The sequence below is a fragment of the Sinocyclocheilus grahami genome, unplaced genomic scaffold (genome assembly GCF_001515645.1).
Source record: "Sinocyclocheilus grahami isolate Dianchi unplaced genomic scaffold, SAMN03320097.WGS_v1.1 scaffold102.1, whole genome shotgun sequence".
In the NCBI taxonomy this organism is placed as follows: domain Eukaryota; kingdom Metazoa; phylum Chordata; class Actinopteri; order Cypriniformes; family Cyprinidae; genus Sinocyclocheilus; species Sinocyclocheilus grahami.
The window spans coordinates 2,234,693-2,257,649 of NW_015505281.1; the positions used below are offsets into that span (position 1 = coordinate 2,234,693).

The window sequence follows — 22,957 nt, forward strand, 5'->3', positions numbered from 1 at the left end:
ATTGACTGCTCTAAAATATGAGACACCAATGTTTCAGGAGTTTAGGACACATGCTTATTCGATAACTGTTTTATTTCCTTTTGGGGTTTATGTATATGCTTTATTTTTTTAAGAATTAAATTAAGATTTTTTTAAGAATTCAATTGTTTATTTCCAAGCCATTGTTAGATGCCAGTGTTTCCTGTCATAGCTATGCACAAATTTGATTTCAAAAACAGTATCATAGCTATTAAACGATTTCTTGTTACAATTATAAATCTGTATTTAACCTCAGAATGATCTCAAAGTAAAAAGAGGTACTAAAGTCTGATTTTGTGGTGACTGTGCTTTAAAATCAAATGATTGCAATCACAATTCAAGTGAAGAAGGATTTAGTACTACTGTCAGGTTAACCCTGCCTTAAATTGTTTAAAATAATTAGATAGCCGAAAACACTGTTAGAAATTTAGAAAGGTAATCAAATGTAATTAGTTACATTAATAAAGTAATTGAAATAGTTACTACTTATTACATTTTAAATAGGGTAACTTGTAATCTGTAACCTATTTCCAAAGTAACCTTCCCAACACTGAATATAATGTATAATGAATAATAAATGTAAGTGTTTATTAAACATTTTATTACATCTTTGGTACCGCTGTTTAATAACAATAGAAGAATATAACAAAAGCATAAAAGCGCATAATACTAACATTTAAATCTTCCTGAACAAATCCACTCAGTGCTCTTAACCACCATTACTGTAACCATGCTAAACCACCACCCACAATCCCCCGCTCCGCTCACTATCAGCAGCTGGGACAAACCTCTGCCCCTCACTCAGAGCCTGGAGCCTTTGGCTCTCAACCCCACACCCACAAACGCTTCCAGCTCCTGCAGTCCCAGATTCCCACTGCGGGAACACGTCTGGAGGCCATGCTTTCTCTCTGTCTCCTTAATGAGGCCCCATTTGCACCTCCTGTTCCCAATCCCAAGCCATCAGGACCACCACTACAGATAAAATGCTGATGGAAATAAATGCAGGAGCACTGTAACGCTATGGAAGCGTGTCCTTGACTAAAGATAGTGGACGGATGTGATCCCGGGAGAAGATGGGAATCAAAATAATTAGAAGATCTACATTTCAAACAGCACTGGGCTTTTGGAAGCCAACAAATTAACAGGCATAAGGCATTATATGAAACAGACTACATAAAATATAATAAACACACATAATTTGGAATACACTACCAGACAAAGGTTTGATATATCAGCAAATTCAAACATGTAATATATAATATAATGCTTTGAATATGCTGACATACTAATTGGGTGCAAGAACATTTCTCTTTTTCCCCTGCTAATAGTAAAAACATTAATTAGAGTAAAAGTAGACAGTAAAGACATTTATAATATTACAAAATGTTTATATTTCAAATAAATGTGGTTCTTTTGAATGTTCTATTCATCAGTGTTTCCTTAAAAAAAAAAAATAATAAAAAAAAATATATATATATATTAAGCAGCAAAAATTGTTTTCAACAGTGATGACATTACTAGTAATTGAGTGCCAATAATAATTATCCACCAAATCAGCATATTAGAATGATTTCTGTCTGGAGTAGTAATGCTGAAAATTCAGATTTGAATGAATGAATGAATGAATGAATGAATGAATGAATGAATGAATGAATGAATGAATACATATATATATAAACTTAGAGAAAAAATGGTGAGGTTGAATACAAAATATATATTATTATTATTTTATTTATTTATTTAACAAAATTTCACACCATCTTTTCTCTAAGTTTTCATCAAATAAATGCAGCTTTGAGCATAAACATAAGAGACCTCGCTCAAAAAACATAAAACACCTAATTAGTCCAAACGTTTGACCTGTAGTGTATTTCTGAGCAAAGAAGAGTGACAATATAGATAATATAATATGCATAATATAGAGTGACACATAAAAAAATAAGTTAATTAATGATAATAAATTCATATTAAAGCTTACTACAATAAATTAATATTGGAGTAAGCTTTAAGATTTAATATAGGTAAAAGTAAGATAAACAAAATCAACAAAAATATAAAAAAGTCATGTGAAAAGCTAGATTCTGTACTGAATGAGGTAAGGTGTTATATCATCCACATCAGCATCCGCAGCACTGTATGCTAGCGATTACCTCCTGAGCTCCGTTTCTACAAATAACCTGCTGTTTACCCAGCAGCAGCAGCAGCAGAGAATAAGAAATGAATTGGACTTGATTAGTCACTTACTTGAGAGGAGCGCTCCTGGGCTTGGGCTTCTCAGCGGCCTGTGAATAAGACAACAGTCCATCAGATTAAAGGTCGATACCGTGCAGAGAAAGATAGAGACAGCAGAAAACATCCAAACACAGCAAAATGGGCAGATCACAATTTTTGGGTGTTTGCTGGTTTCCCCTTATGGACTCACTTGCTCTATGTTTAAGTGAGAGTGGAATACTTAGTGAGAACAGTTAAGCATGCCCAGAAACAGTAGATCGGTGTTGCTTGAGGAAATCTATATTGATTTTCTAGGATGGAGATTCTACTCAGGCAAAGCATTTGCAAATTCCTGTGATTTCTTGTGTTCACAGCAGTGTCCAGTAATTCATGTTGCTCATAAGCATCTGTAGTGTTTCATAGGGCTTTCTAAGCAGTAGTACAACAAATACAGTCAATTACCTATTATTACATCTGACAACCCATATATAAAATGAAATTCAAGCGCATATATGGATGGATCTCATGAAAACATGGAGATAAAATTATTTAAAAAATCTGTTTTAGTACCAATTAGGATTGTAATGGATGTTCAAATGTTTCTGTTTACTGTTACTTTAAATACACATTCATGTATTATAGTATTGGTATTTGGTACTAGTATTATTTTGGAGATATACCGTGGTACATAATGGGTTAGTATAATATATGAATACCATGGTACAGAAAGTTAAATTCCTAGGTATAGATCAAAGCCCCATGGTATTCTGATATTTAACTACTATACAATATATATATATATAATATTTTAATTTAAAAGTATTGTGCATAGTATTTGTCAACATGCTGCATGTCAAACAAAACAAAACAAAGCAAAACAAAACATATATATGTTTTAAAAGTCCAGTAATTGTTTGTATTTTTTTTTTCATATTCACATGGTACAAAAGAAAACAACAATAAAACAAACAAACAAAAACAATCACACTAAATAAATAATAAATACAAATACAAAAACCCTTTGTTAATTATTTTTAAAAGGTCCACAATATTTATCAACAGTACTTCATACTACATGAAAAAAAAAAAACATGGTATTTTTTTGTCCATGGTATTTACATGGCACCAAACACATTTCATTTCATTCATTTCATTTTCACCAGTAACTGTTTGTTCATATTTACGTTACAAAAAATAAAAAAATAAAAAAATAAATGTATTTATTATTTATAAAAAGGTTCAACAGTATTTTACAGCAGTATTTCATGTTACATACAAAACAAAACTATTTTATAGTATTTGTTAGTGAATTCTGTCATTTAAACTTGTTGAGCATGAAATAGCACAACTGTTGATGAATTAACGTTCAGCAGATTTCTGCTAAAACAATAAAAAAGATGCTTCGATTATGAATTACAATTTCATTTGACTTGGAAAAATTATATTACGTAACGCCTGTCAGAGAATTCCTAACTAATTAACACAAAGTGCCTTAACCTAACACAAAAAACAATCTCTTCACTCATTGAGATTCATTTCCTGAGCTAATCTGCACGTTCCAATATAGCACAGTTTTTTTTTTTAGGTCTGAGCTGTACGTTTGTCACAGTGACTCCTTCTGGCTGTAGTAAATGCATCATAGAGTGCTTTACTGGCACATAAGCGCTACTTTCAGAATCAAATCTCTCAAGGTAAATAGGGATATATTGAGATATCTGGCACTACAGATGAACACAGCACTGGGCTACCGCTACCTGGGCAGGTTTTGGGTTTAATGCTGCGGCCATTGATCTGTGTACAGTCCATTTATCATTCAGGGAGAGAGCCAGTGATCTTCACAGTGTATTAGATGAAACAACTCAGATCATCTGTCACAGGCCCTCTTATTGCTGTTTCCCTCTCAGTGGGGAATTTGGGCTCATTCCAGGCTGCTCGCAGATGGATGTTGCTAGGCAACATGGTTAGGGGTCGTTGCTGCTGCCGGTGGCGTGCGCAGGTAAACCCACACGCGGCCAGGGACATACGAACGCTCGCATACACATGAGCACATGTGCTAGTGAACTCTTATGAATGCCAGGTCGCCTCCATCATGAGTGTAAGTATTTGGCCACTTGCTTTAAGGGTTATGTACTGTATGTAAGAAACAGAGGAAGGAGGGATTTTTTGGCGGGGCGTCACTATTGTGATTCAGATCACATTAGCTTTCCCAAAAAGCAAGTGTGACAGAGTGGTTTGGCACAGCGCTTGTTGAAATCAACACAGGACCAAAGCCATTTCAAACATGATCAGTGTGTGCTAGTCAGACCTTAAAAATGTAATTCACAACGGAAAATTGCTGTAATTTTTTACAGCAAAACAAAAACATATAGTCTGAATGATCTAAAGCAATGACAAATCATCAACCTGTAACATAAAAACTGAGCTACTCGCAGGGCTTGACGAGCATTTTTATTTCAATTTAGGTGAAAAACAGGCCAGTTTTAAGGTGAAATGTTATTTTATTTTATTTTAATTTGATTTTGTTTTATATGTATAATGTGTAGTAGTAGTATTTTGTGCAGTGGTATTGCTTTAGAAGCATCCCTGCAGCGCTCGGTTCATTTGTGAGATAATCCTTTTAATTAACCAGGATTTTACACATTTAATGAAAAGTTGCTTCGCTTGTTGGACCCAAACAGCTCAAACCCCATTATCTAGTGATATATATATATATATATATATATATATATATATATATATATTAAGCAGCAAAAATTGTTTTCAACAGTGATGACATTACTAGTAATTGAGTGCCAATAATAATTATCCACCAAATCAGCATATTAGAATGATTTCTGTCTGGAGTAGTAATGCTGAAAATTCAGATTTGAATGAATGAATGAATGAATGAATGAATGAATGAATGAATGAATGAATGAATGAATGAATGAATGAATGAATGAATGAATGAATGAATGAATGAATGAATGAATGAATGAATGAATGAATGAATGAATGAATGAATGAATGAATGAATGAATGAATGAATGAATGAATGAATGAATGAATGAATGAATGAATACATATATATATAAACTTAGAGAAAAAATGGTGAGGTTGAATACAAAATATATATTATTATTATTTTATTTATTTATTTAACAAAATTTCACACCATCTTTTCTCTAAGTTTTCATCAAATAAATGCAGCTTTGAGCATAAACATAAGAGACCTCGCTCAAAAAACATAAAACACCTAATTAGTCCAAACGTTTGACCTGTAGTGTATTTCTGAGCAAAGAAGAGTGACAATATAGATAATATAATATGCATAATATAGAGTGACACATAAAAAAATAAGTTAATTAATGATAATAAATTCATATTAAAGCTTACTACAATAAATTAATATTGGAGTAAGCTTTAAGATTTAATATAGGTAAAAGTAAGATAAACAAAATCAACAAAAATATAAAAAAGTCATGTGAAAAGCTAGATTCTGTACTGAATGAGGTAAGGTGTTATATCATCCACATCAGCATCCGCAGCACTGTATGCTAGCGATTACCTCCTGAGCTCCGTTTCTACAAATAACCTGCTGTTTACCCAGCAGCAGCAGCAGCAGAGAATAAGAAATGAATTGGACTTGATTAGTCACTTACTTGAGAGGAGCGCTCCTGGGCTTGGGCTTCTCAGCGGCCTGTGAATAAGACAACAGTCCATCAGATTAAAGGTCGATACCGTGCAGAGAAAGATAGAGACAGCAGAAAACATCCAAACACAGCAAAATGGGCAGATCACAATTTTTGGGTGTTTGCTGGTTTCCCCTTATGGACTCACTTGCTCTATGTTTAAGTGAGAGTGGAATACTTAGTGAGAACAGTTAAGCATGCCCAGAAACAGTAGATCGGTGTTGCTTGAGGAAATCTATATTGATTTTCTAGGATGGAGATTCTACTCAGGCAAAGCATTTGCAAATTCCTGTGATTTCTTGTGTTCACAGCAGTGTCCAGTAATTCATGTTGCTCATAAGCATCTGTAGTGTTTCATAGGGCTTTCTAAGCAGTAGTACAACAAATACAGTCAATTACCTATTATTACATCTGACAACCCATATATAAAATGAAATTCAAGCGCATATATGGATGGATCTCATGAAACATGGAGATAAAATTATTTAAAAAATCTGTTTTAGTACCAATTAGGATTGTAATGGATGTTCAAATGTTTCTGTTTACTGTTACTTTAAATACACATTCATGTATTATAGTATTGGTATTTGGTACTAGTATTATTTTGGAGATATACCGTGGTACATAATGGGTTAGTATAATATATGAATACCATGGTACAGAAAGTTAAATTCCTAGGTATAGATCAAAGCCCCATGGTATTCTGATATTTAACTACTATACAATATATATATATATAATATTTTAATTTAAAAGTATTGTGCATAGTATTTGTCAACATGCTGCATGTCAAACAAAACTAAACAAAGCAAAACAAAACATATATAAGTCCAGTAATTGTTTGTATTTTTTTTTTTCATATTCACATGGTACAAAAGAAAACAACAATAAAACAAACAAACAAAAACAATCACACTAAATAAATAATAAATACAAATACAAAAACCCTTTGTTAATTATTTTTAAAAGGTCCACAATATTTATCAACAGTACTTCATACTACATGAAAAAAAAAAAACATGGTATTTTTTTGTCCATGGTATTTACATGGCACCAAACACATTTCATTTCATTCATTTCATTTTCACCAGTAACTGTTTGTTCATATTTACGTTACAAAAAATAAAAAAATAAAAAAATAAATACATTATTTATAAAAAGGTTCAACAGTATTTTACAGCAGTATTTCATGTTACATACAAAACAAAACTATTTTATAGTATTTGTTAGTGAATTCTGTCATTTAAACTTGTTGAGCATGAAATAGCACAACTGTTGATGAATTAACGTTCAGCAGATTTCTGCTAAAACAATAAAAAAAGATGCTTCGATTATGAATTACAATTTCATTTGACTTGGAAAAATTATATTATGTAACGCCTGTCAGAGAATTCCTAACACAAAGTGCCCTAGCCTAACACAAAAAACAATCTCTTCACTCATTGAGATTCATTTCCTGAGCTAATCTGCACGTTCCAATATAGCACAGTTTTTTTTTTTAGGTCTGAGCTGTACGTTTGTCACAGTGACTCCTTCTGGCTGTAGTAAATGCATCATAGAGTGCTTTACTGGCACATAAGCGCTACTTTCAGAATCAAATCTCTCAAGGTAAATAGGGATATATTGAGATATCTGGCACTACAGATGAACACAGCACTGGGCTACCGCTACCTGGGCAGGTTTTGGGTTTAATGCTGCGGCCATTGATCTGTGTACAGTCCATTTATCATTCAGGGAGAGAGCCAGTGATCTTCACAGTGTATTAGATGAAACAACTCAGATCATCTGTCACAGGCCCTCTTATTGCTGTTTCCCTCTCAGTGGGGAATTTGGGCTCATTCCAGGCTGCTCGCAGATGGATGTTGCTAGGCAACATGGTTAGGGGTCGTTGCTGCTGCCGGTGGCGTGCGCAGGTAAACCCACACGCGGCCAGGGACATACGAACGCTCGCATACACATGAGCACATGTGCTAGTGAACTCTTATGAATGCCAGGTCGCCTCCATCATGAGTGTAAGTATTTGGCCACTTGCTTTAAGGGTTATGTACTGTATGTAAGAAACAGAGGAAGGAGGGATTTTTTGGCGGGGCGTCACTATTGTGATTCAGATCACATTAGCTTTCCCAAAAAGCAAGTGTGACAGAGTGGTTTGGCACAGCGCTTGTTGAAATCAACACAGGACCAAAGCCATTTCAAACATGATCAGTGTGTGCTAGTCAGACCTTAAAAATGTAATTCACAACGGAAAATTGCTGTAATTTTTTACAGCAAAACAAAAACATATAGTCTGAATGATCTAAAGCAATGACAAATCATCAACCTGTAACATAAAAACTGAGCTACTCGCAGGGCTTGACGAGCATTTTTATTTCAATTTAGGTGAAAAACAGGCCAGTTTTAAGGTGAAATGTTATTTTATTTTATTTTAATTTGATTTTGTTTTATATGTATAATGTGTAGTAGTAGTATTTTGTGCAGTGGTATTGCTTTAGAAGCATCCCTGCAGCGCTCGGTTCATTTGTGAGATAATCCTTTTAATTAACCAGGATTTTACACATTTAATGAAAAGTTGCTTCGCTTGTTGGACCCAAACAGCTCAAACCCCATTATCTAGTGATCCATAACAAACTATGTCTTTTTACACACCCATTTACAACTATCTTTTTCAATCTGAAGGTTGAGAAAAGACATTGAAAAGTATCATTATTAAATTGTTACACTGAACAAAATTATAAACGCAATCTGTTCTGCCTTTCTGAGGTGTTAAGTGCATTTCGGGGGAAGGGTCCATAGACCCTCATAATTGGCCCTTTGGTTAGGTGAGGGGGCGTTAGATATTATTTGTTAAATATAACAACAAGTTGTGTGTCTGATTGGTCCAAATGCTACATATTATATTCAAGTATTCAAGGACACTGTCTGAGCATGTATTTTTATTGAGTTGTTCAAAAGCTGTGACCCTAATCAACTTCTAATAGATGACCTTTGACATTGTTTTATGAAAAATGAACTATTCTGTCATTTTCTTTAATCTTTTAAAAATGAACAAGGCAAAAGGAAATCTCCATATTTAAAACATTGCCTTTGACATGCTCAGTTACCACAGAAAATAAAGCTTTATTTTTTTTTTGCAATGGTTCCATTGATACTTATGTGTGTATACAGACACGGCTACATGTGCAGTATACCATTACACATGAGCACACACTGTCTCCCACTCTAATGATATATATAAACACGGGCGCTCAACTATATTGATAATCCAGCGTTTGCTCAGGATGGAACTGTGAAGCAACCTCAAACAATAATCTGTCCTGGTATTCAACTCGCTATATTCAGACAGTTCAGACTGTCCAAAGCTGCATCTGTCTGAAAGCATCAGTTACCTGTTCATTGTCCTCTTCATCACTGCTGATTTTCAGGTCATCCTCAAGCATTCTGCAAAAATAAACACAACCATGTTTTAATGACACAGCAATCAAGTATGGAGTATATTTCTTCAAAATAAAGTTTTATATAGAATATATATTTATATAGATCGAAGAATAGATAGACCCCCTTGTCTGTATCGACACTCTTTCAAGGCCTGATTGCCAGCAGAACACACCACAGCCATGAAATAAAGACAAACAGACGAATGCTCCCCTAAAACTGAAACAATAAAAGCCCTTTATAAGAACACACTGTGTTTATGGTTTAGTTTTCTATGACCTAAGCTGTCGTGTAGGACTGTAGATTGAGAAGGACTTTGAACAAAACTACCAGTCATTACCCTAGTAATATCTAACAGATGCTGAGAAAGACATTAGGAAACCAGGTGCTGAACGTGCACTGCTTTTAAGAGCACCGTCTCTGCTAACAGATAATTTACAGGTAGAGATCATGCATATGCCTCTAGATCACAGAGTGTGCAACGTTATCTATTCCGTACATATAAAACGATCAGCACAGGAGAGAATAAACATGAGCAAAGAATAACAAAGAAAAGCAGAACAAATGAAGCAAAAGAGAGTATTTCCATGAACCAGACTGATTGATTTTGGGAAGCTGTAGATCCTTCACATTGTATTGTTCGCCACATCTGTTTCACTCAACTCATGATGAGTGATGTCCCATAGAAGAACAATTAGCCTTACTGACACAAAACCATTCAGAAATACATATTATACATCTATAAACACAAGGATGTGTTGGACAGGACATCAAATTCATAGAAAAGGGCAAATTATATTTTATTGTCAACACTGTAATTAGGATCTTTCACTGTTTTTCAAGAAGGAAACCTAATTAACGCTTCACAAACTTTCCAATGACCTTTAATAATGATTTGGGCAATTGTGATTAAAGGAATGGTACACTCAAATATTATTTTAGTTTGGGGATACTCATTATTAACATGACATTTGCCTTAATAAACTCATAATTTGCTGCTTATTAATAGTTAGTAAGGTTCCGTACATATAAAACGATCAGCACAGGAGAGAATAAACATGAGCAAAGAATAACAAAGAAAAGCAGAACAAATGAAGCAAAAGAGAGTATTTCCATGAACCAGACTGATTGATTTTGGGAAGCTGTAGATCCTTCACATTGTATTGTTCGCCACATCTGTTTCACTCAACTCATGATGAGTGATGTCCCATAGAAGAACAATTAGCCTTACTGACACAAAACCATTCAGAAATACATATTATACATCTATAAACACAAGGATGTGTTGGACAGGACATCAAATTCATAGAAAAGGGCAAATTATATTTTATTGTCAACACTGTAATTAGGATCTTTCACTGTTTTTCAAGAAGGAAACCTAATTAACACTTCACAAACTTTCCAATGACCTTTAATAATGATTTGGGCAATTGTGATTAAAGGAATGGTACACTCAAATATTATTTTAGTTTGGGGATACTCATTATTAACATGACATTTGCCTTAATAAACTCATAATTTGCTAGTTTTTTATATTTAGGTGTGGGTGTAGGATTAAGTGCTCTAAAATATGCTAATAAGCAACTAGTTAATAGTGATAATTGATTCCAAAACTAATGTGTTACCGACATTTCTGTCATCATGTACTCACCCTCATATGGTTCCAAACAGTTGCTGGTTGCATTGACTTTCATACACTTGAAAAAAAAAAAATAGTATACAAGTCAATGGCCACCGTCAACTGTTTTGTTACTAACATTCTTCAAAATATCTTCTTTTGTATTTAACAGAAGAAAGAAAGTCATACAAGTTTCTAACAACATGGGGGTGAGTAAATTATGGCAGAATTTTTTTTTTGGGTGAACTGTCCCTTTAAGATGGAAGGGGTGTGACTTCATCCTGGTAACTTTAGGAACATTGGAAGACCACATGGGGAAAAAACTTCTAGTATTTTGCAACAAGGTAAAAACCCAGCAATACTGTGAACTCGAGAATATTCCAGTAAACTTCAGGTTTCTGGTTAACACCAAAGGCATTTGACTTCACCCTGGTGTAATTCTAGTCAAATGGGAACACCACAAGGAAAATAAATATTTCTTTCTTTCTTTCTTTGCAAAATGAGGGAGGTGGCAACTCCAGAACTTTCTATTAAGCTGCATTGATGTTTAGATCTGTCAAGTCATCTTTCATCCCTACTGAGTCTAGGCAAGACAATTATCAGATAAGTTGACTCTGTCCGTGCTGTAACATATTGTTTTCAGACATTGTATGTTGACGGCATCATCCTAATGTACGGTAAATCTGTCCAGATGTAGGAGGTAGATTAAAAGAGAACCCATTATGTAATAAACTACTTATATTGCCTTGCCATTACTTTTCCCATCCACTGGTCCAGGGTTTATTTGTATATCCATACATACATGGCAGGTGATTTAATGGAGGAAAAAGACTTAGGGCACAAGATAAACAGATATAATGACTAAAGCCTCGGTTCAAATATAGTTAACAGCAGCTTGAGGAAAAACCTCAAGAACTATTCCACTGTACATGGAAACCTGTTGCTAAACATGTACAATAACAGCCCCATGGAGTAGATGGAAGGTGTTGTTCAGGAGCTTGAAACGGCCTTCATGATCAGGTTATTGATTCTTTCGGCTTTGCCTGCATTGATTTTGCTGCCCCAGTACATACTGTATAAGATCACAAAATTTTGTGGCTCTGTAGTAGAAACTAGTTACAATATTCGGTCACACTTTATTTTAAGGTCCACTTCTCACCATTAACAAACCATTAACTATGGCTTTTGCCTCAATAAACTCCTAATTTGCTGCTTATTAATAGTTAGTATGGTACTGTAGTTGTTAAGTTTAGGTATTGGGTAGGATTAGGGATGCAGAATATGGTCATGCAGAAAATGTGCTTTATAAGTACTAATAAACAGACAATATGATAATAATAGGCATGTTAATAAGCAACTAGTTAATAGTGAGAATTGGTCCCAAAGCTAAAGTGTTACCCAATATTCTCAACAATGTGTTCTCACTCAAATAACTTTAACTGCTTAAAACACATCAGAGAGCTTAGGAATTAGTGTAAATGAACAGCGGGTTATCAAAGTAAAACCAAGGCCAAGAAAAACAAAATCTTCAAGCTTTCTAACTGTTAGCACATGAAAAGTGAAACAAAAGGCGGTGTGCTTTTTCTCAGTGTCACCACTCATTACTGTACAGCTTCAATGGGTTTGAAGGACCCAAAATGCGATGAACCAAATCTGATCCAGAATTCTGGTGTACATTTCAGCCAAGTACATAATGTTCTCTCCATGTTTCCATGTTTCTGATGTTTTCCCCCATACATAAACAATCTGTTCACATATGTGTTTTACCACAGTATGATACTAAGAAACCATTGGAGCTAAAAGTTGATCAAAAAAGTTAATGCTCAGAGTTTAGGATGAGGTGCTTTTGCACTGCATAGTTCTACAAACTTAGTTCTAGGAGCTAGCCTGCAGGGTGGTTCCTAAAGAGCCAATTTCTCCCTCGGGCCATTTTCCTGTTTGCATTCTCACCGGCAGCGGGAACTCTGAAGCGTCTGATAGTAACGTCTTTATTTGTGGCATTTACAAACATCAACAACCGGTGAATGGAGAACGCCGTGATCGGAGTTGTTTCTGTTGTGTGTCATGGGATTCTTGATAACTGAGATGGAATGTAAACGCACAATTTATGCGATTGAAAGAGCATGAAAATCTCCTATGAAAACTTGCAGTGTTGCATATCACCAAGGCTGAGAAAAGAACCAAACACTGCAGAAACCAGGTAGCTAAATGCCATTATCACTGTTTTCCATGTTCGTGGAGTAAATATTTTTACACAGCTTTTTGAAAAGCTAAGAAATGCCGGGTAGTCTGTGTTTCGCATGCTTTTGGCCAATCAACATACACGTACGTCACTGGTAGTTCCTATAGAACTGTTCTAGACCCTACTCTGAAGTAGGAGCCAATTTAGTTCCCCCAAATGGAGCTCCTAGATCTAAAACCATTCCTAGTTCCTACGGTGCGAACATGTCAAAAAGCGAGAACTTCCGAACTTCTAGGAACTACTGTATGAAAAAGTTCCTCTGGTGCAAAAGCCCCTATAGAATTAAAAAACCTACTCAAAATGCATTTATGCAATATATGGGAAACAGTGACCTTAAAAACAATGTGTTACGGTGACAGATCTAAAAGACAATACCTCATTTAAAATAAGACATTTATACCCAAAAGCACTGGAAAAAGGACGATTAAAACTCTTAAGGTGCAATTTCAGACCAGGGTCAAATTGGTGTGTCTTTCTCGGCTTCAATGATATTCGGGCAAAGCAGACAGATGTTTTGGAGGGCAGAGCGGACATTCTGTGGAGAGCGGGTCATGCAGTTTGCAGTAGCAGACTGGTACCACAACACTGCTGGGCTCTGGACTCTAGGGTCTCATGGGTCGGCTCTGGGCTGTACGCCAGCTATGCTCCCCTAATTGTGAGAGTGGAACACTCACTGGTCATTACTAAAATTGTATGTGTTACACAGAGGGATCCTGCAAATTGTGAAGCACCTGCTACTTGTCTCCATAGCTGCCTGCCAGCTACCTGATGGCAAATGGATGACTAATGTGAAATTCCAGGGGGATTCAAGTGCATTGACAGAAATGCCGAGTATGATCACAAAAGCCTTGCAGCAATGTTCAATTCAATTGCAACTTTGTGTAAAGCACATTTAACAATCATTTAAAAAGCTTAAGGTCTAGATACCGGTGAGCAACAACAAGGTGACAGTGGCAGTGAAGATCTCCCTGAGAATAACAATGTACCTCTATTAAATCTCTTGTGCCTTTACTGTTATTGCAGGCAGCGCTCAATAAATTTCAAGGATGTCATGGGCTTTAAGTCCAGTAGAATACAATTATTTCTGATAAATCTGGCTTTGACCAAATACAACAGTCGCAAAGATGTTTGCTAGCATTTTGCCTGACTCTTCTGCAGTAATTCCAAGATTGAGGTATTGAGGGTCATCACCTTGTTGAAAGGCCATGGAATCATCAAGTGTTCATTATCTTGTGGTGGTCAGTTCAACTCCGTTGAGAGACCCTGCCCTGCAGAGTTTAGCTCTAATCCTAATTAAATACAACCTGGGGTGTGTTTCCCAAAAGCATCGTTAGCTAACTATGGTCATTAGTTCCACTGAACTCTATTGGTAACGATGGAACTTGCAACCAGTTACTTCTCGGAAACGCACACCTGATAATCAAGATCTTCAGGTCTGCTAAAAACTTCCAAGCAAATGTGTTGTGAGTCAAATTCTACAGGACACTGGCTCTCTAGGAGCTGGATTTGACACCCCAGATATTGGTGGATGAGGATGCTTGTGAAATGGACAGTAATGTTCATGTTGGTTGTGAGCTGTTCAACAGTCCACACATCACGATTCTGCTTATTTCCAATATGGGTTGGACCAATATGGGTGAAATATAGACTCATCAGTCCACTTTCACTCTTCAGATGTCTTTTATGTTCACTCATGTAAATCTGCTTCTATGAAGCATGCCAACCAACTAGATTTGTTTCACATAATCTTCTCTGAAGGTTTAATCATGAATGATGTCCTAGAGCTTCTTTTCCATGGCTAGTTAAGGTCAAACAGGAATATGTTCTGATTTTTGAATGGCCTCAAACTATTAGACGATCTATTTGATGCCAAACCCTTGCAGTTGTTTTGCAGTATGTATGAATTGGTCAAGATTAATCGGCAACACTTTATTTTAAGGACCAATTTCAACCAACTAGATTTGTTTCACATAATCTTCTCTGAAGGTTTAATCATGAATGATGTCCTAGAGCTTCTTTTCCATGGCTAGTTAAGGTCAAACAGGAATATGTTCTGATTTTTGAATGGCCTCAAACTATTAGACGATCTATTTGATGCCAAACCCTTGCAGTTGTTTTGCAGTATGTATGAATTGGTCAAGATTAATCGGCAACACTTTATTTTAAGGACCAATTTTCACAACTAACTAGTTGCTTATTAGCATGCATATTACTAGCATATTGCTTTTTTAGTAATAATAAAGCACATATTAATACCTTATTCTGCATGACCATATTTTAAAGATCCCTTAATCCTACCCAACACAGATGACTCAGAAATAATTACAGGAATTACTGCCATCTTGGCTGCTACTGAAACAGTCCTCACTGTTGGACTGAAAGCACAGAGTGAAACACGCTGAGATTAAACAAGAAAAAAAACTGTTGGGGGTGGAAAAGCACACATAGCAGTGGGAAGTGCAAAGGCAACACCCCTCTCCTCCCGTCCTCCACCCTAGGAAAACTTTGATTAAGGAGCCCCTGATGGACGAGTGCTCCAGAGGGCTGCTTCCACCTCCAGCGTGTCCCATTCATCCTCACTCAACCTCCCCTGTTCTGGCTCGCCCTGTCCAGCGGGTTATTTACCTTGGCCCGGAGCCACTTCCGACTCAGATTCAGAGCTGACTGGAGTGTCACATCAAGAGTCTATGTTAATGTTTGTGATGAAGAAGCACCTCCCCCCACCTCGCGTCTGGGTTCCCTCTCTTTTCTCCTCAAGAGCAGGGATTCTGTTGTCTGTGTTTATCTTCACAGCTGAGGGAATGTCATAGTCTTTCAGAAGTGCTGTCTAAAAGGGATAAAAGGAACCCCTTGCATGCTGTGAATTCAAATGTATGCTTGGACATGAAGACATCCAGGAGTGTTTCATATGGAGAGAGAAAAATAATGCTTACAATGCTTCGTTCAAACCTGTTAACCATGTCACATCATCAATAATAATAGATGTCTTTTCACTGTGTGGTCATCCCAGAGGAACACTGTATTGCTCAAACGTAGTTCTTGCACAGTTCACTTAGATTTACTGTTTTAATTATTGATTCTCAATTAGCTCAGAAGGTTCTTATTTATGTTTTATTTAAATTTCGACTTTGTGTCAGAAGTTTGTGAAATAAAAACAGAAACAAATCTGAAAATCAAAATCTGAAAATGTGTTGTGGATACAGAAGTATAATTTGGTCTTATAATAAAATAAATAAATAAATGTTTGAGCTTGTATTATCTGGATTACAGAATCTGAGCACGATGGTCTATTCTATTCTATTCTTACAATTCTTTACTTTTTATGATGCCAAAAATATACTGTATATACACTGCTGTTCAAAACTGTGGGGTCGATTTTTTTGTATGTTTTTTAATGTTCTTATACTGGATTTATTTGATAAAAAAATACAGTAAAACCGCAATATTGTGAAATATTATTACAATTTAAACAAACTGTTTTCTATTTGAATATATCATAAAATATAATTTATTCCAGTAATTTCTGTATTACTCCAGTCTTCAGTGTATCATGATCCTTCAGAAATCATAATATTTATATATTCATTTAATATGCAGATTTACAGCGCAAGAAACATTTCTTATTATTATCAATGATGGAAACAGTTATGCTGCTTCATGTTTTTTTATGGAATCCGTGATACATTTTTGTATCAGGATTCATTGATGAATATTAAGTTCAAAAGAGCAGCACTTATTTGAAATCGTATTGCCACTTTATGTATTTTATTGCCGTATTACCACTTTTGTTCAGTTGGTAATGAATCTTGCTCAATAAAACAGCTACTGGCCACAAAAATTTGAACGATTCACACAAACACTAAACCCCATCATGGTAACACACATGAAACTGAAATAATGCAATAAACATTCATTTAACAACACTAGGTGTAACACACAACCCTAATATACACAACTGATAAGAAAAAACTAAAAAGAAACATAGTTATTTCAATAAAAAGCATCCAATTTGAAATGTAACGCAGGGAATTCTGTGAATGTCAATTTACGGTTATTCACTGTAAATTATACGGTCTCTTTCACTTACAAAAACGGGATACTACCGTAAAATTAATGTTCAATACATGTAATGTCCAACACAGTTTTTCACCGTATATAGTAGGGGAATTTACCGTTAACCATTTAACATGTTTTTACTGTAGCATTTTTACAATATTTTACCGTTAAATTCACAGTCATTTTTTACATTGTGCCCTTCCTTCTAATGACTAATTAAGCCTAATCAATTACAGTTTGATGACTCCCTGAGTTGACTTCATGTGAGATGAATGCTGCATAATGTGCCTATTTAATGAAGGAGTAATCAGACAGGCTTTTGTGTACTGTATGACAATCAGCTGAATGAAAACTCTCTCTAAATACAGATATAAAATGTCTCACTACACCGTCTCTGGCATTAAAGAGATAATTCACCCAAAAATTAACATTTTGTCACCAGGGGGTGACCACTTGTTCCAAACCTGTATGAGTTTGTGTTGAGCACAAAAGAAGATATTTTGAAGAATGTTGGTAACTGAACAGTTGGCGGTAGCCATTGACTTCCATAGTATGGAAAAAAATACTATGATGGTAAATGGCTACCATCAATAGTTTGGATACGAACATTCTTCAGAATGTTGTTTGTGTGTAGTACTGTATATCAGGTGAATTTTATAGTCATATATTAGTATATTCCTTTAAAGATATGTATTGTAATTTAAATCTATAGAGCAAATAGATAAAGTGTAATAAGATAAACACTTGAATGTGTATTTTTTTCCACTAGTCTAAGTCAAGTTATGAAAGCAAAATAGCTCAGAAATCTCAAAAATTGACCAGTGCATGAAAAAACATTGGTGTCTGTAGTGTGTTGCCTTAAGGGAAGATGCTGGTCAAAATAAAACACATAGATTGCCATAAATCCAATATTCCATAGTGGAACATAACACCATAATAATATCCTCAAGCAGAACGTGTGAGCAGAGCGATATCCCTGAGAATATCTAATCTACCAGTAGAGGCTATCCTTGGCTTGCAGCCTTGTCTGTGTTTGACACTAGCCCATATCCTCTGGTGTGCTCTCACAGACGGTGGGAAAAGCACCAGTTGAGTGTGACTAATACCAGGCTCCGAGTAAATTACACCACTGATCACCGGCACTCGCAAGGAGGTTACAAAATGGCCGATCCGCCGAGGAAAAGTGTCGTTTTACGACTCCTCACCACGGTAAACTTCAAATTAAAGCCTCTGTACTATCCACCTAATGGATGATTGTGGCTCAAGTGGGAGAGATTCAAGTGCTAAAGGTTTATAAAATGGCATATCTGAATCCTCCATGTTAGTCTTGAGGTATCTGTGTGGTAGAGTGAGAAAATTACTGCCCAAGGTTATGGGACTTGAAGAGTTAACAACATTTACCGAAAAGTGTTACATAATGTCAACATCTAGGAGCAATTAAACAATATTATAAAGCTCACTTGTGGATCTATAAGTGGATGTAATTTAAAGGGACAGTTTCTTTCTTCTGCTGAACACAAAAGAAGATATTTTGAAGAATGCTAGTAACCAAACAGTTGCAAATCCCCATTGACATCCATAGTGTGCAATTCTATGGAAGTCAATAGGAACCAGCAACTGTTTGGTTACCGACATTCTGTGGAAGTCAACAGTTGCTGGTCCCCATTGACCTCTATACTATAAAATACTATGGAAGTCAGTAAGTACCAACAACACTTGCTAGTCCCCATTGACCTCCATAGTATGAAATACTATGGAGGTCAATGGGGACCAGCAACTGTTTGGCCACCAACAGTCTATGTAAGTCAACAGTTGTTGGCCCCCATTTTCTTCCATAAAATGAGGAGTAACCAAACAGCTGCTGGTACCCATTGACCCCCATACTATAAATACTATGGAAGTCAGTAAGTACCAACAACACTTGCTGGTCCCCATTGATCTCCATAGTATGAAATACTATGGATGTCAGTGGGGACCAGCAACTGTTTGGCTGCCAACAGTCTATGTAAGTCAACAGTTGTCGGCTCCCATTTTCTTCCATAAAATGTGATTAACCAAACTGTTGTTGGTCCCCACCGACCTCCATACTATGAAATATTATGGTAGTCAACAGGGATCAGCAACTGTTTGGTTACCAACATTTTATGGATGCCAACAGTTGATGGTCCCCATTTTGTTCCATCGAAAGTTGGTAACCAAACAGTTGATGGTGTCACAGTGTTTGGTTGTGGTGCCCTGGACTGGTCACTTGAGGGCGCTCTTCTGTTCTATGTTGTTTGTGTTAAACTCCATTTCCCATAGTCCCCTGTTCATTAATCCTGCTCTGATCTGTAAAACCTGTTCATCATTTACTCATTATCCCAGCTATATATATATATCATGCTTTCTCTGTCTGTCATTTGCGTCTTGATTGTATTGTCTTCTCAGTTTGTGTTATCTGTGGTCATGTTTTGGATTACCTTTTGCCGCGTTTTTGTTATGTTGGTACTTTCAAATAAACTGCACTTGGAACTTACCTTGTTTTCTCCTGGCAATCCGTGACAGATGGTCCCCATTGACCTGAAATACTACAAAAGTCAATATGGACCAACAACAGTTGCTGGTCCCCATTGACCCCCATAGTATGAAATACTATGGAAGTCAATGGGGACCAACAACTGTTTGGTTACCACAATTCTATGGAAGTCAACAGTTGCTGGTCCCCATTGACCTCAATATTATGAAATTTTGTTTTTGTAAACAAAAACAAGATTTCATAATAAGAGAATAAACTCAAAAAGGTTTGGAATGACATAAGGGTGAGTGAATCATTCAGTGAATCATTTTTAGGTTTAAGCACTGTCAATTAAATACATTTTGACTTGACTGAAAAAAATCTAATTTGTGATTGTGTTGATAAAAGCATTTCGTATTTAGACCCATGGCACACAGGCGACAGACCCGTTCTCGCATTCGTCGTCCCCCTTTGGCATTCAGCAATGCAAAGACTGTTCAATATCATGTAACATTTCTGTCAGCACGATATTTCCTGATATTAATTTCTGCCTTCAATACAATTCAAACATCCAGCCTAAGTTCATGCACTCAGCTCTCGAGGACAAAGCCAGTATTGACATAAATGTTCTTACCCTGAGGGCTGCATCCCTAAACATTTGGACTGGTTAAATCATTTAAGACCTTTCAAATATCTGGCACATAATTGAGAGGTATACAGGCGGAGTGATTCTGAGCAGCAGCAAAGGAATAATGGAGCAGTGTAAGAAGACAGTGGGATATGTGAACGGCATGCAGTAAACACGAAGAGCGGCGCTCAAGGCTTGCTCTGGGTCTCAGGAATGAAGAGAAAATGACATATCAGAGACTGGGGCCAGATCAGCAGATAACTGCAGCCTTTAAGTGGCTTCCACGAGTAAACAATGCAGCATTCCTCCAGCTATTGTTTGCAGTATCACCCCATCGCTGCCTCTCCAAACTGACACACACACACTCTGCCACACTTTCATTTGTTTGACTTTGTCATAGCTGTTTAGAAACAGGCTTTTGAAGAGGTTCTAACAAATTTCTGCACCACTCAAGTTCAATACTTCTTCGCTTTTCATAGAAAATATTCACATTAACTGACCTAAATTTGGCCGCTAATAAGAAACAAATATATTTTTTTAAATATATTAAATATACTTAAAAATGATTGCAACAACTGCCAGGTTTCCATCCACTTTTTATTTTTTTCTGCTATCAATAAAGTAAACATGTAAAAAGAGAAAGCACACGCTTTTGCATCAGGCTGTTATGTTGCTACAGTAAATGCTTAATATAATGATAGAAGACAAGAAAAGAGTGGAATTACCAGAAGTCAACATCATAAATACTTACATTATCACAAAGGAAAAATGTGGAAAAAAGAAAACATCTTTTTCACTGTAAATTGAATGTGTGTTTTATGTTTTGCATAAATTATAAACCTTACTAAACTCCTAAATAAACAGGCAATATTTATTAGATGTATGGTAATTATCAAAGAAACATAAACTTATAATGGGATTTTTCTTCTAAAGTAATTTAATTTTGTTTTTAGGGTACTTCTGGAAACAAGACAAAATACCTAATATTTTTGCAAACTTAATTCTCAAAAAAAAAACTTTAACTAATCACTGTATTAGCAATGTTGGTTAATTGTATGTAAAAATAGCATTCATTAATTATTTGATTAATCTCCAAACTCTTTGTTTGATATTCAAAGTCCCTTTAAGCTGTGCAGTTTTACTCACCAGAAGTGTTTTTCTATGAACATAAATAATGCAATGTATAATGTTACTCTTAAGATGCCTGAACAAAATACCATGGAAAAATGATACTGCACAACAAAAATGCATAAAACATGTGATGAAAATGCGACACACTCTGTTAAGTAGTACATAAATTGTGTCCTTCACCCAATGCCATATCGTAGACACTGAATAAAGTGTTTTTAAATATGTCAGAGGAAGTCTAGGAAAGGGTTAATGTGAAGGACCACCAATTGTAATGTTTGTTGGTGAAGACTGCCTTTTTCCCTCAGCTGGGAATTGACCAGACGTGTCTCATTGGGAAATGTTTTACACGGGAACAAAGCAAAGGCTATGAACACTCTCTCTCTCTCTCTCTCTCTCTCTCTCTCTCTCTCTTTCTCTCTCTCTCTCTTTCCACCCAGGGGTACTCCCTCAAATAATTCATCAAATGAATACTCACGACTTCTGTGGTACTGACTTGGTTGCAGGCTTGTTACTGGAAACATTGCAGCGTTCTGTGAAAAGAATTTCATGGAAATATTAGAGAACAGGTTGGACTGCACACGTCCAAATACCAGCAATCTGGCACAGACTACAATGTGTCAATAACACAGCATTCCACGATACTCTTTTATTGGAAATCAGAATTTTATTGCTTTTTTTTTGTTTGTTTTTTTGTCAGTACTGCTTGACATGTGACAAGTAATGTGACATGTAGAAGCAAAATGTTCCTTACTCCCATTGTATCCTGAGGTCACATGCTGGGAATCCTGCAAGAAAGAGAGTGATATAGTGAAAGTCAACACCTACAAAAAAGAAAAAAAAAGTGCAAAAAAAATAAAAATTCCTAAATCAGAATTTTATTGCTTTTTTTTTGTTTGTTTTTTTGTCAGTACTGCTTGACATGTGACAAGTAATGTGACATGTAGAAGCAAATGTGACATGTAGAAGCAAAATGTTCCTTACTCCCATTGTATCCTGAGGTCACATGCTGGGAATCCTGCAAGAAAGAGAATGATATAGTGAAAGTCAACACCTACAAAAAAGAAAAAAAAAGTGCAAAAAAAAAATTCCTGCATTCTGTGCATTAACTCACATGGAACAGCTACAGATGGGAAATAGTTCTGCTGATAGCTTTAATTGATTTTACACTAATACAATTAGAGCAGGCACACAAATCACACTCGAGCGGGTGAGCGGTGCGGAGGAGAGACGTCTGCACCCGCCGATGCCACCATTACAGATGGATTTATAAACTCAGCGTATTATTAGCATGTCATCCAAGCCAACTCATGAGATTCAGACCATGTCCTATTAAGAGACAAATAGCAGATGCCACTGCAAAGAGAAAAGAGCATCATGGGATTTGAATGGAATTTGAGTGGAAAGTCCTGTCCTTACTCACACAAGGGTTTTTAACAGGCTTGTTGTTTCAATTTAA

At 35.9% G+C, this 22,957-nt stretch overlaps 1 protein-coding gene across 1 annotated transcript in view; it reads right to left on the minus strand.

Annotated features, from left to right (window-relative positions):
- The window catches only part of aff2 (AF4/FMR2 family, member 2), a 246,183-nt gene that overhangs the window by 72,770 nt on the left and 150,456 nt on the right, over nt 1-22,957 (minus strand). The window contains exons 6-9 of the mRNA XM_016276432.1: nt 22,483-22,516; nt 21,977-22,031; nt 9,287-9,338; nt 5,871-5,908 (exon numbers count right to left, since the gene is read on the minus strand). Coding sequence (XP_016131918.1) covers nt 5,871-5,908; nt 9,287-9,338; nt 21,977-22,031; nt 22,483-22,516 — 179 coding nt within the window. The remainder of the gene's footprint in view (nt 1-5,870; nt 5,909-9,286; nt 9,339-21,976; nt 22,032-22,482; nt 22,517-22,957) is intronic.